Genomic DNA, 13,577 nt, shown 5'->3' with positions numbered 1-13,577 from the left:
CAAGAAGCTCCAACAAGGTTTAGTGGTTTTCTATCCATGCTGTGAGCAGGTAGTAGCAGCTACATTCATGATAACATGGAATACTTACACTATTTTGGGAACTTCCTTCCTGGGTGTGTTGATTTCACATAGCAACATAGAAAGGAACGCTACACCTTGCGTCAAAAACAAAAACACAGCAGTGGCGGCGTGAGTTGGAGGTTTCTGTCTTCTACCATGGGACGGAATGAAGTCCAGTGCTGAGCTTTGTGACATCTTCCAAACAATTCATTTACTCAAGACTGAAAACACAGAAAAAGAGTCCGACTGATCTCTTCTCGGGATACTGTAAACAAACTCACACGTGTCACCAGTAACGTAGTTATTGGGTGTAATAATGTGAATAATAATAGTGATAATGATAATAATGCCACTGTAGCTGGGTTAACATGCAGGTCTCTTTATGTACATGGAGCCTCGTTGGCGCTTTTTGGAGGTTTTTTCCAGGAGGCTCCATAAGCGGAATAGGTTCGTCCCATTATGTGCATTCTTAGCTGCCTCTTTTTTTCAGGTTTTATATCTTTAGAACACACAGAAAAGAGAAAGACGTGTGTCCATGGCTCACATAAGGATGGTTGATGATGGGCAAAAGTACAAAAAAGTGAACTTTTCCTTGAATTTATTTAAAAAAATGTGCAGTGCCAATGTTTTTGTTGTTGTGTTATGTCTGTATTTCATTTGTATTTCTGTCCTGTGAAAGGTTCCAGCCTGCTGAAGATGAGTTTGTGCTCAGCAACAGACAGTAAAGGTTATGTATCTCAAGTATCTAAAGTCCACATGTATGCATTGTCAAGGCAAGAAAGGAGAGTGTCCTCCTCGAAAGCATGTGTCCTCAACTGCGAGAGAAAAATAGTGCACACACACACACACACAGCGCTGGTAACCCAGGGAAACGGCGCACAGTGCTTCTATATGCGGAGGCCGGGCTGAGCGTGTGTGACGCAGCCACGCAGGCTGGGCGTTGTTCTTCCATAATGAGACACTTTATAACAGGCCGCCAGCAGCTGGGCTCCAATGTGCTGACACCGGAGCCGAGGACACCGGCACTCCCGCGCCTCCTTAGGACCACTACTCACGTCTCTTTGCCTTTTTCCTTTTGAGTGGGAATACAAGCCCTCTGCTCCAAGTAAGTGCACCTTCATGTCTTCCACAACTTCCTCTTAGGAGCCTTCAGAAGGAACACTCAAAGTGGACACAGTTTCATTCCAAAGTTCTTTCTGACGATGACTGCAGGCGGCAGAAACTCCGTGAAGTGGTGGATGGTTCATGAGGCGTGTTAAAGGTGGCTTTTTTGGGGGTGGGGAACGTCTTTTGGTGGGGTGGTCTGCTTCCAACAAGCCGCTGCTGCTGCAGTGACACACCCATGTCCCACTAGGCTGACACACACACACACACACACGCGCGCACACTGGCTGAGTGTCTCTCATCTCTCGCTGCGCTCCAGACTCGTCTGCAAAGATGCTGCTGCTCCTGCTGGGCATCGTCCTCCTGCACATCATCGCTCTGGTTCTCCTCTTCGTCTCCACCATAGTCAGCGTGAGTGCCCCCCACCCCCTCCCTGCATGAAATGACTTTTAAGGTGTCTGTAAGCAAGCTGAAAAGTGATTTATTTTCCCCCCCTCTCCGCCTCCTTGCAGGTGTGGACCTCAAGTGACACCGGGACCTCGGACCTGTGGTCAAACTGCTCCACCATCAATGGAGGCTACCGCTGTGACCCCGCCTCCACCGGAGGTGAGACACCAAAGTGATGACTGCTTTGAGAAAATGCACACAATGATAGGACGTGATGGCGCTTAGACGAGCAGTGGGGGTCTTTGCAGGATGACTTGCTGGTTGTGAGGGCGTGTCGCAGCCCGCCTGGCGCCATCTAGGGGAGAGAATGCGCCAGCGGCCGCCGCTGCCGCTGTATAAATAGTCGGTGGTGTGATGTCCATATTGAGGTCCCGTGTGCGTGCTGCATAGTGACCCGGCTTTGGGGTTTTGTGTGTGTGTGTGTGTGGGAGGGGGGGTCTGCGTAGGAGTATTTAAAGTTCTCCATGTATGCATGATGACGGGTCACGCCCCGTGTCCCCGTCTAAGTTTGCAGTGTCCACCAGGAGAATTTAGGGGCAGCAGCTGCTTCTCTTTAAGAGATTTATTTAGCGCGTGAGAAGTGCGGCGCGGGGTAAAGCGAGCACATAACTTCAGGGACGTGCCGCACGTGGGATTTTTTTGTTTGTTTGTTGTTTTTTCTTTTCCGCCGCCGGGTGATGTCAGCCGTCCAGAATGTTCACTCGGGTTCGCTTTCAACAAGGCGCCCGGTGACGCTCGGTGTTTATTCAAGCAGGCGTGTGTGGACGGGAGGGGACGCCCACCCCCGGCCCCCGTTCTCTCACGTGCTGGGGAGGGGTGGGTGCCACCAAAGCGTGAAGCTTTGCTGAGCAATCAGGTTTAGTTTTGGTGTCTTTTTTAACCCCGCGGGGACCAAACATTCGCCATTGTGCTTGTTTTCATTCCAAACATGTCGGCCCATTTGAATGTTAATTGCACGAAATGTTGTCAGTATTTTTTTATGATTATTTTCTAAATGCCTTCTCTTGCAAGGTGCAAAGAAAAGGAGATTTGGAAATATGCCAACACTCCTTCCCCTAATTTGGTCCCATTGACTCCCGTTATAAGGTCCTGAAAAAACACAACATTTATATGTTAGATTTGTATTTTATGTGAGGGCCTTTTGTGGGGACTTGAGGGTAGAAAATATGATTTATTATATTACCTCTTAAATCAATTCAAAGCTGTAATAACCTCAAATGTTCATGTTATTGGCCTTAAACTGTTTATTGTTAAAGTTGTTTGTTTCAGATGATGAATCCCACGTGCTTAATATGAATAAGCACAAATATTCCACATTATTCTTGATTTGATTTCATTATTTCTTTAATGCAACGAAAGGAGATTTTCCTTTACACTCTTTAACCTCGAGACCAATTTGGCCGCACTGACTCCCATTATCGCCACATGATTTGACTGATTGAAAAGTGAAAAAGTCATATTTTTATTTTATGTAAGGGACTTTCTGCGGACTTGAGGGTACAAGGTACTAATATTTTTTAATATTACCTCATAAATCAATTCAAAGCTTTAATAACTGAAAAATATTCCCGTTATTAGTCTTCAGCGGTTTATTGTTAGTCGTTTGTTTCAGACAAACATGTCCCACATGCTTGATATAAACAAATATTCCACATTAGTTATTAGATTTCATTATTACGATCATTAGCAGCGCAAAGCGCAGCCAGCGCAGAGGTTATGTTGTTGCCGGCGATTATCTGTTTGTTTGGGTTTTCGGAAATTGGATATGGGGGGGGGGGGATTCTTTAACATTGCAAGACAGAACCATTTCCGGCATCTGTGCGTATAACGCCACAAAAAACGTTCACTTGGGGAAAAAAAAATACAGGACAAGTTTTAAACAGGTTCTACAAAATATATTATTTTGGTGTGAATCACAATAATGTTGGGGGGGGGGGCAGAGGTCTCTGGGTTTTTAAACGTCATGATGCTCTGTTTTGCAAGGTGCCAAGAAAAGGAGATTTTCATCCACTCATTCCCCCCCCCCACACACACACACATTATTTGACTGGAGTGGAAAAAAAAAATTCTATATTAGATTTTTATTTATGTGAGGGACTTTATGGAGATATTTCAAGGATATTTCAAGGATTTTTTGTTTTTATGAAGTCAATTCAAAGCTGTCATGTCCTCTTTGCGTGTAATGTTTGGCAAATTACTGCATATTTTGTGTTGTAAAAAAGAGAAAAAATCCTGGAAAAGTCCTACGATAAGATGGTCATCAAAAGGAGAGGGACCATTTTGGCAGCTAAGGCTAAAAAGTGTGGTCTGTCAGTCCCAATGGTTTCATTGACTTTGGCATCAGGACAACATCAGCCGCCATCTTCCTGTTTGCCGTTGCCGCATGATTGATTTGCGTGTTTGTGTGATTTTGTGAGAGGGGGCGTGGCCTCCCTTCCTGCCAGGAAATGTCCCGTGTTGACAGCAAAGGAAGGAAGAAGGCCGCGCTCGTGGAGTCGCGTCCGTACTTACGGAACATTCCGCCCGGCTATCATCTTATCGCCACATGGGATTATGTAACCTTTTCAAAACGGTCATGCGCCGGCCACATTTTGCCGTTTTGTATGGAGACGAGCGAGCTAACAGGCTGAGAGTGTCGGGTTTCCTGCCTTATCTCATCCATCTGGGAGGCGGCGCTGGACAGGAAGCACTGCATCACACGGGAGGCGGCTTTATTTAGCAAAGGGAGAGAAGACCCAACATCCCTGTGGTGCAGTACACAGCATGACTTGTGCCTAAACAGCTGGCAGGGTAACTCATCTGCTTCTTAACACACCTGCTCTGGCACAGGAATAAGAAGACGTGGCAGGAGGGATCAGTCTTGCCAACTTAACGGCTACATTTAGCGAGTATTCAGACTCAGGGGTTCTCAACCGGTTTGGCTGCGGGACCCACCGTCACCCCTTAATGGCTAGGGCGACCCAAATTAGGGAATTTTCTCAAATATCTTCTATTTAGAGCCATTTCTGGCGCTTTTGATGCCGTTTCTTAACACTATACATTTTTACAATTTTCTTTTTTGTTTTTTAAAGTAAAAACGTTACAGAAATCAGTGTTAAGAAAACACAAAACACGATAGCGCACATTCTATCTGATCCATGTTCCACCGCAATGACTGTGCTTCCAATGGTTTCCCGGCCAGGCAGTGAACTTCCCACCCACCTAATTCTGCAGCTAGCGCAAACACTGCTGACAAAGATGGAGAAAAGGAAGAAAGATGAGGAGCACCGTACATTTCAGCACGAACGGAGCCGGTTTGGCGGCGTGTAGGCCTGTCACGATAACAGATCAATCCATTAATAACGATAAAAAAAATAATTTTTCGATAAATTGACATGTGCATGTGTGCGTGTGTTTGCAGGTGCGCTCGTCTATTTGTGCCACACGGGCTGCATGTGTCTGTGCGCGTCGGTTCTACGCTGGAATGACCGGAGAGAGTGAGCTCTCATCTCATTCAGCCTCTTTGTGGAGGCGGGGCTACTAGCTACCACCCTACTGCCCTAGCAGCAGTTAGCTTCGTGTGCCAGCATACGCTGACACGAATGACGGCACATGAGCGATAGTTTTTTTTTTTGGTTTGGTCGGCAAATATAAGCAAAACAGCACAAATTGGTGCGCGCCCAAAGACAGTGTCGCTGGCTACATTGCTCAAACATACATACAGGCAACTTCTTTGTCAAGCTAATGTCTCACACAGGTACACCGTACACTATACAGGAGTGCCATCTAGTGGTTCAAACGTGAATTACGCCTCTCGTGATAATGAAAAAAAATTCTCAAAAATGTTGCTGATATGATCGAATATCAACAATAATTTGTATCACAATTATCGACCAGCAAAATTTGTCATGGTGACAGGCCTAGCGGTGTGTCTATTACGCAGTGATACAATTTCACCGATGAAACGGTCAAATATAAAGCAGCACTTCGACACACGCCATGCTACATTTGCATCTACCGGTAAATATCCCGGCATGCCAAGAGTTACTCCAAAGCACAAGCTAGCCAGCAGCAACTCCGTGCATGGAACCGGCAAGCTGCCTGGTCTTTGGACAGCTTTGCTGGTTCTTTAGCAACAGCGAGGAACGGAAAACCATTCACAGATGGCGAATTTGCCAAAACATTCACGCTTGATGTGGCGGATGAACCTTTTGACGACTGACAATCAAACAAATAAAAAACATGCCTCTGTCAGCAAGAAGCGTTCACGGTTGCAGCATCATGAAGGCCAATCAAGTGGAGGAACACAAGTGAAGGACGTAACCGCAGCGGTATAGTTTTCCCTCGCCTTCGATGAGTCGACAGACGTAAACCATGCAACACCAGAAGTCACATTAATGGTAAGAAGAATTTTATTCATTGATTAGCTGCAGTATAACAATATTATTAAAAAGAAAAATGCAGAGACCAGTCTTAAAAAATAAATGATATGGCTCTACATTTTAAAAATGTGGCTTTCGTGGCTCTCCTAGCCCAAAAGGTCCCGACCCCTGATTTAAAGGAACTATTTGCAACACAAAGTGAGCTGCAGCGGTGAGACGCTGTCCTTTCTTTGTGGCGCGCTCTTCTCCAGCCGATATCTGCAGCTGTGTCTTTCCCCTCCCGCTCAAGCTTGACAAAGTTGCCCCGTGGCGGCGTGGCAAGATAATCGCACAGTCAAGAACGCGAGGTGCATTCACGGACATCGACTCGTTCAATTTTTTAAATTTTTTACCTAGGTATCGAACCGCGACCCACTGAGAGCGGCTTTGCGACCCACTTTTGGGTGGAGCTGAGAAACACTGCTTTATGAGGTATTTTAAAAAAAAAGAAAAGAGCATCGGAGGTCCTGCTGTGGGGCCCTCCCCCATAAACGCACTAACAGGCGGCTCCATCTTGCTTTGGGACATGAAAAGACCCTACAAAAAGAAGCCACATTGGGGACATTTAGCCTTGCCAGTACATTGCACTATCATGCTAGGTGTTAGCATGCTAACATTAGCACGCTAGCATTTATAACTATTTCATGGGTAAAAAGATTAAAGATTTAGCACTATCATGCTAGGTGTTAGCATGTTAACATTTGCATGTTAGCATTGCTACCATGCTAACATTAGCATAGTAATATTTTTAGCCATTTTCACAGCTAGACACTTCTATAACACTTACCACTTAACATTATGCTAGGTGTTAGCTAACATTAGCAATCTAAATATGTAGGTAAAATAAATGTATGTGGGTGGGGGGAGTATGGTTCTTGGCAGAGGTCTGCGTTTTTTCCCCCCATTAAGACTCCAAAAAAAAATTTACAAATTTTTCCACATAATATTACAATAAAAATTACAACTTTTTCCTCACTAAATGACAATATTTTAATATTAATATTTTGACTTTATTCTTGTAAAATTACTGCTGATTTTTCCATTTTTGTTGCTGTTTTTTTTGTTTTCTTGTTAAATTATATTTTTAGAATGTGCTGCGGTCTAATAAAAAAGAGACATTTTTCCTCATACTAGGAGTTTATTCTTGTAAAATTGCTGTTTTTTTTCCATGTTTTTTTTTATTTTTCAGCTCCTTCAAATCTCTTCTTGTTAATTTTCTTGCTATAATATTTTGACTTGACAATTTTCGTAATTTCCCTCAACCTAATTTTACAAAAATTACAACTTCATTTATTAAATATTTAAACTCTGTGCTACTAAAATGCACGTTATTTTTCCTCATGACCTTCTTCTTGTAAAATTACAGCTTTAAAATAATCATGTATTTTTTTCTGTAATATTTAAACTCTATGTGACTAAAATTGTGTTTTCCCTCATAATTTTACCACATTATTGTCATAAAATTACAGTTTTTTTTCCAGCTCATTCAATTTTCTTGTTGTTTTCTTCTTGCAAAATAAAACCTAATTTTCCAAAAATCACAATTTAATTTGTGGTTTTGTTTGCCTTTGATAATGTTACAACTTTACATTTTTGAACTTTATGATACTAAAATAAGGTTATTTTTTCTCATAATGTTCTGGTATTATTCTTGTGAAATTACAGCTTTTTCTCTTCACACGACAACATTTTTTTCTTAGTATTTTGACTTGATTCTCATGAAATTTCAGCTGTTTTTTTTTATTTTTTTTTTATTTTTCAACTCTGTTCTTTTTTCAATTTTCTTCTCGTAATTACGACTTTAGTCCCATAATGTTTGGACTTTATTCTTGTAATAGTGTGACCTTTTACAAAAATCCCAACTTTATTTGTTGTTTTGTTTGCTTCTCATGATTTTACAACTTTTCAAATAATACTTTATTTGAATTACAACTATAACTTATAACAATATTATATTTAATAAATATCTATTTTATTTACTTAAACAACAGTTTTTCTTCATCATGTTATTCTTGTAAAATATTCTCTGAATATTTAGACTGTTTTCATGTAAAATTATTGCAGATTTTTCCATTATATTTTTTGAAGGTGCTGCAGGCCGATAAAAAAAAAAAAGCCGCACGTGGTACATCCCTGCCTGACTATAAAAGCAATTAGAAGTGCTCCACCTAGCGGCGGAGCTGATGAACGACACTTTGGTCAACATACTGTGAATACAACAGCAGCCCAATGGCAGCTGTTTGCAGTATTTGGATGTGCAGCCAAACGGGCAGTCAGTGTGATGCAAAGCATGAGCATGAAAACTGCAATAAAAATGAAGAATTAGTAACATGATCATCGCTAAAGACGCCTTTTGCTGTTCCTAATGTTGTGGCCCACGGGGAAGTCCAGTCCAGTCCAGATATTCCCAGCAGCATCGGTGCAGGCACTTAATGGGTTAATGGTCTCCACTGAGGTCTGGCCGTCTGGATCGATGGAATACATTTAGCCGCCGGCGGTCCTGATGCCAGGAGGGAGGGGCGTAGCTTTTAAGGAATAATAAGCCCCTCGCTTGTTGTGTTCTTCTGGATCTATTACGCGCTCCCTGAAGCTGTTTGCTTGTTTGCCATCCTCGTACTCCGTCTCCGATGACGACTTGCTTATTGATTCCGTCTCCTCTTCCATCCATCCAGAGTGGATCCAGGCGGTCCAGGCCCTCATGATCCTGTCCATCATCTTCAGCTGCCTGTCGCTCTTCCTCTTCTTCTGCCAGCTCTTCACTCTGCAGAAGGGCGGACGCTTCTTTGTCACCGGAACCTTCCAGATCCTTGCCAGTGAGTACGCCGCCAGATCCACTGATGACACAAGGCCAGCTGGTTCCTCTTCAGGGGGTGAATTGGTGCTCCAGTGGTGGATGCTAATCATTAGGAGTGCATGAGAAAGCGGAGAGGCGCATAAAGCTGCCAATCAGCTAATGCTGATATGTACTCGGGATACTTCAAATATACTAACGTCTTGCGCAGTGAATTAAAAAAAAAAAAAAACTACATCCGGAGGTTGCCTACAGCCACAGCTGTTAATACCAATCTAATGTATTGACCCTGTGCTAATTAGAGGCTGCTTATTATGAAACATTCCATGAATAGATAATGAGGTATTTTTGATGATATGTTCATACAAACTGTACGTGCAATCAAACCTCGTTTTTGTACGCGCTGTTTTTTTTATAACAATTGTGCCGAACATGTTGCCTCGGTTTTGGTATAATAGGATAATTAAAAAATCAACATTTTAAATTGCATTTCTGAATAAATTATACATTCATATTAATATTACATATATTTTTTATTTATATATATATATATATATATATATGTTTTTTTTTTACTTTAGTATTTTCCATGTAAAAGTTTATAATAAATGAACACATTAACAGTAAAAAAATGATAAAATAAGAATGAAATAATTCTGTTTAAATTTGCCTTATGTCATCGTTACTAACGTCAAACCTTGATTTTCGAAAGCTCCAGTTTTTGTATGATTCAGTTTTTGGTAAAAAAATGTCACCCGGCATAAAACTACAATGATTCTCTGTGAGATGGATTTAGTCAATATTTTGGGGTGTATGACATCGGTCGGCTACGGGAAAACTAGCCTTGGTTTTGTTATCAATTCCTTCCAAAACATCTCACGAACACGCAAATGTAAAATAAAGAAATAAATACAAAAATCAAGGCCATTTTTGCGGGTTTTTTGGTTTTCTTGTTAAATTACATTTTTAGAATGTGCTGTGGCCCAATAAAAAAGACATTATTTTCCACATAATATTCCGTTGATTGCCATAAAACTGCTGCTGTTTCTTCTCCACTTCTGATGGGATTTCAACTCTATTGTTCATTTTCTCCTCGTCATTAGGACTTTATTCCCATAATAGTTTTACTTTCATCTGGTAATGTTGTGATGTTTTCCTCCACTAAGTTCCCAAAAATTCCAACTTTATTTGTCGTTTTGTTTGCTTCTCATAATAGTACAACTTAAAAAAAAAACAAAAAAACGTTTTTCCTTTATTTTTTATGCTATTATTCTGTTAAAATTACAACTTTTTCTTGTTAGAATACAACTTTTTTTCTCTTAATTTTATGACATTGTTGACGTAAAATTACAGCTGTTTTTAGTGTTAATTTTTCAACTTTCTTGTTGGCAATTTTCTTTTCATAATTAAGACTTTATTCCCATAATGTTTTACTTTTTTCTCCTAATATTATGATGTTTTTCCTCAACCTAAGTATCCAAAATTCATTGTTCAGTTTTTTTTGTTTCTCATAATGTTGCAACTTTTTGAAAAAATTTCATATTTTAATTTCAGTATTTTTTTCTTGACTGAATGACATTATTTTTCTTCATAATATTATGACATTATTCTTATTCTTGTAAAATTACCACTTTTTCCCATAGGAAATCATGTAAACCCCATGTATCGGAAATCTCCATGTCTGGTTTCAACAGTTGACTCAACAGCGCCTCTGCTGGTGGCATCCATGTATTGCACCCCATTTGACCTCCATGAATGGTCTGTGTGCTCTCCAGGCTTGTTCGTGATGAGCGGCGCCATCATCTACACGGTGATGAGTCCGGACTGGGTGCCCGAGACGGACGTCTTCGGCTACTCCTACATCCTGGCGTGGGTGGCCTTCCCCCTGGCGCTGATCAGCGGGCTCATCTACGTCATCTTGAGGAAGCGAGAATGAGCCGCACCCCCGTCGCCCTCTCCGACCCCGTGGTGGGCCGGGCCGGGCCGCGCCGCCACTCGTCAACACCCAAAGCAACCATTACTGTCTCGGTTTGAAGATGTATATAGTATCTATGGTTTAAACCTATTTATAATGTAACACTTTTACATACGTGTACATAGTTTTTGTGTTGCTCCGTCACGTCGGCTTGGTTAGCTTAAGTGCCTCAGCGTTTGTTTGTAACCGTCATTACACCTCCTCGTGTCGTGTTTTGCCAAAGGATTAACACAAGTATCTCAAAGTACATTAACCAAAAGGTGCATGTTCAAGAAAAACAACAAAAAAAGTGTGTTTGTGTTATGAAAAAAAAACTAAGAGTGGTAACATCCGCGTGTAGCCAGGATGCAACATCGCATCATTTGCTCCTTTTTCTGTTGGTTCCATTTCTTTTTATTCTCCGTGTCTTTTTTTTTTTCTATTTCTTCTTTTCAACAAAAAAAGATGGTGCTATGATATTCTAAATATGTATCATTCCTCTTCATGATTACCAAGGAAGCAGAGGGAGATCCTCCCCTTCAAGCTACGCCGCTACGTCGGAGTCGGTCCCGAGCGGGCTACCAGTATTACTCGGCTTAGCATAGACGTCAAATATGACGCGTTATCTCACGGCTTTGGCTTCGCTCTTGTTGTTTTGCCTCCACCGCTTTGTGTTTGTGACTGTTAAAGAAGCCAAACGTATGCAAACGGCGCCAAGATAGGCTCGAGACCAGACGCAAACGAAGCCATAGGAGAGGAGAAGCGAGCGCGCATAGATATGGCACCCACAAACCACGTCTCGTCTACTTGAACTTTCACGTGCTGCGGCCTCCGTACCCCGCTGTGCAACAACGCACTTCCTTAACGGCATTAAACTATTAGCTAGCTAGCGCTGACGTTTTCCGCTGAGAAGCGAGAGAGGGAAAAAAATTAAAGTAAAAAAAAATAAAAGGGACTGAAGTGGCACTAATTACTTGATGCATGTGAGATTAAAAGACGCAGCCATGTGACACTACGCCTGTGGTTCTCAATTATTTTCTGTCATGCCCCCCGCTGGGCGACAGAAATGTTTTGTCCCCCCATTTGAAATAGTACTGAGAAACTGATCATATCTATTTATTTACCTGTACTGTACAGACTGAACGCCAAACTGAAACCAGCGAAAGGCAACAGAATGGAGAGCAGTGAAGCGTACACGCGTATTCAAGAGTCAAATTGCATGCCGAGTACGACAAATTCATAGAGTACATGTTGGCAGGTCTGCACTAATGTTCAAAGTCAGTGGCGCCGTTGGGGTGGCCAAGGTGAGGCTATTACTCACATAGGGGTGGCAATAAGCTGATACCTGACTGGTCTAGATGGCCGGTGGGGGGGCAGTTGACAGTTGTGTGCAGCAGTCAAATGCGTCCAAGCGGAAACGGCGGTTAGGCTGAACTAATGTTCTGCACCACAGAGTCGTGTTTGTCAAAATTGTCCCCCAGTCACGGCCACCCCCGAGCTCCGCCACTGTTCGAAGTCCTCCCTGAACCTGGCTAAACTCCCCCCACGCCCCGACAGTTCACCGTGCCCGCCCCACTATTTGAGAAGCACTACACACACACACACACAAGCAGAACTACAGGGTGAACGTTACATGCTAATTTTAAACCATTTGCATTGTAATATACGAAGTCCCCGAGGGGGGCCATGGAGGCAAAAAAATTGATGGGTTGAAAGAAAAAGATTTTTTGCAAGAGCTCGCCAAACTATGTGAAGCTACAGGACACACCTTGCCTCCATCATGCATCATCCATAAATGCATCATTTCATTTCCATCTTCAGCAATGTAGCGGTATAAAGTGAAACTGGAACTATAAGAACAACTTTTCATTTCCATCATCCATCCATCTTCTAGACCGCTTATCCTAGTTTTCAATTCCGTGATGGTTACTCGGCTCGTCTTTTGAAAATAAAGTGCTAACATCCGGTTCTAGCTGGTGTTGCTGGAAACTCACAATCTCTCTGAGTACTGGTGCTCGAAAGGAAATGCATGATTAGCATTATATATGTGATTCTTCCACGTGTGTGTACCGCTTGTCCTGTAAGTACACAGTCATATCAGAAACTCTTAATTTGAAGTTTCAACGCAAACGTTCACTCTGAACACGGAAGTGGCGGAAGTACAACGCTCTAAATGTAAACAGTTTTCGCAACAGATCTTGCAAAAATCCATGTTTTTTTTTTTACTTTACCCATCATTTCTTTTTCTCCATGTCTCCTCGGGGGCTCCGTAGTAATAATTGTGTCATCTGGAAGTGAGTACGAATAAAAAACAAAGTGCATGATGCCAGTATATGTATGTACACATCTACAGCCTCCTTGCTTACATAGTAGTTATTCAATAAAAATCTTATAATCTCACTTGCGGGTCCAGTTAGAAGAGTTGCACTCTGATGACGACTGCTCGCTGTCTGTGTGCCGTGTTCGTGTGTGTGTGTGTCACGTTTACAAGCTGAAGCGCTCTCCATATTAGCAAACTGCTAACTGTGTTCACATGTAACCATTAAAGAGGACGTCTCTGACCACCAACAACGCCCTCTTTTTGGTGTATTTCCATCCAAAACACAAAGACATGTTGTGTTGTTTCTCTTTAAAAAGACGAGACGTCTTGTGTACCATGATCAGCGTGCCCTCGAACATTTATTTCCATGCTCTCTGTGCTCATTAGAGATGACCGTTAACTGAACCGGGACTCGCAGGTATTCGTCTCTGTTAACTGCCGCTCGCTCAATTAAAAAGGAAAGCTGGTAACATGGCATTAATTGTGCAACAGTTACTCTAA

The 13,577-nt window shown here is 42.2% G+C and overlaps 1 protein-coding gene across 1 annotated transcript; it reads left to right on the top strand.

Moving 5' to 3' along the window:
* Positions 1–1,015: 1,015 nt before the first annotated feature.
* On the top strand, positions 1,016–13,327 carry pmp22b (peripheral myelin protein 22b). The gene is made up of 5 exons (XM_054753547.1): positions 1,016–1,165; positions 1,484–1,575; positions 1,677–1,770; positions 8,684–8,824; positions 10,578–13,327. Exons 2-5 carry the CDS (start codon positions 1,498–1,500, stop codon positions 10,736–10,738), a joined length of 474 nt encoding a protein of 157 aa, XP_054609522.1. The 5' UTR covers positions 1,016–1,165; positions 1,484–1,497; the 3' UTR covers positions 10,739–13,327.
* Positions 13,328–13,577: the final 250 nt, after the last annotated feature.

Source organism: Dunckerocampus dactyliophorus, chromosome 15 (genome assembly GCF_027744805.1).
Source record: "Dunckerocampus dactyliophorus isolate RoL2022-P2 chromosome 15, RoL_Ddac_1.1, whole genome shotgun sequence".
In the NCBI taxonomy this organism is placed as follows: Eukaryota; Metazoa; Chordata; class Actinopteri; order Syngnathiformes; family Syngnathidae; genus Dunckerocampus; species Dunckerocampus dactyliophorus.
Note: the sequence above shows the minus strand (reverse complement) of the source record. Positions and strands in the feature narration are given on the sequence as shown.

Bases quoted from the DNA above. Each gene is read 5' to 3' on its own strand.
- pmp22b (XM_054753547.1), top strand. From the start codon at position 1,498: ATGCTGCTGCTCCTGCTGGGCATCGTCCTCCTGCACATCATCGCTCTG. The intron at 1,771-8,683 runs GTGAGACACCAA...CCATCCATCCAG, and splicing joins TGACCCCGCCTCCACCGGAG to AGTGGATCCAGGCGGTCCAG. The intron at 8,825-10,577 runs GTGAGTACGCCG...TGTGCTCTCCAG, and splicing joins AACCTTCCAGATCCTTGCCA to GCTTGTTCGTGATGAGCGGC.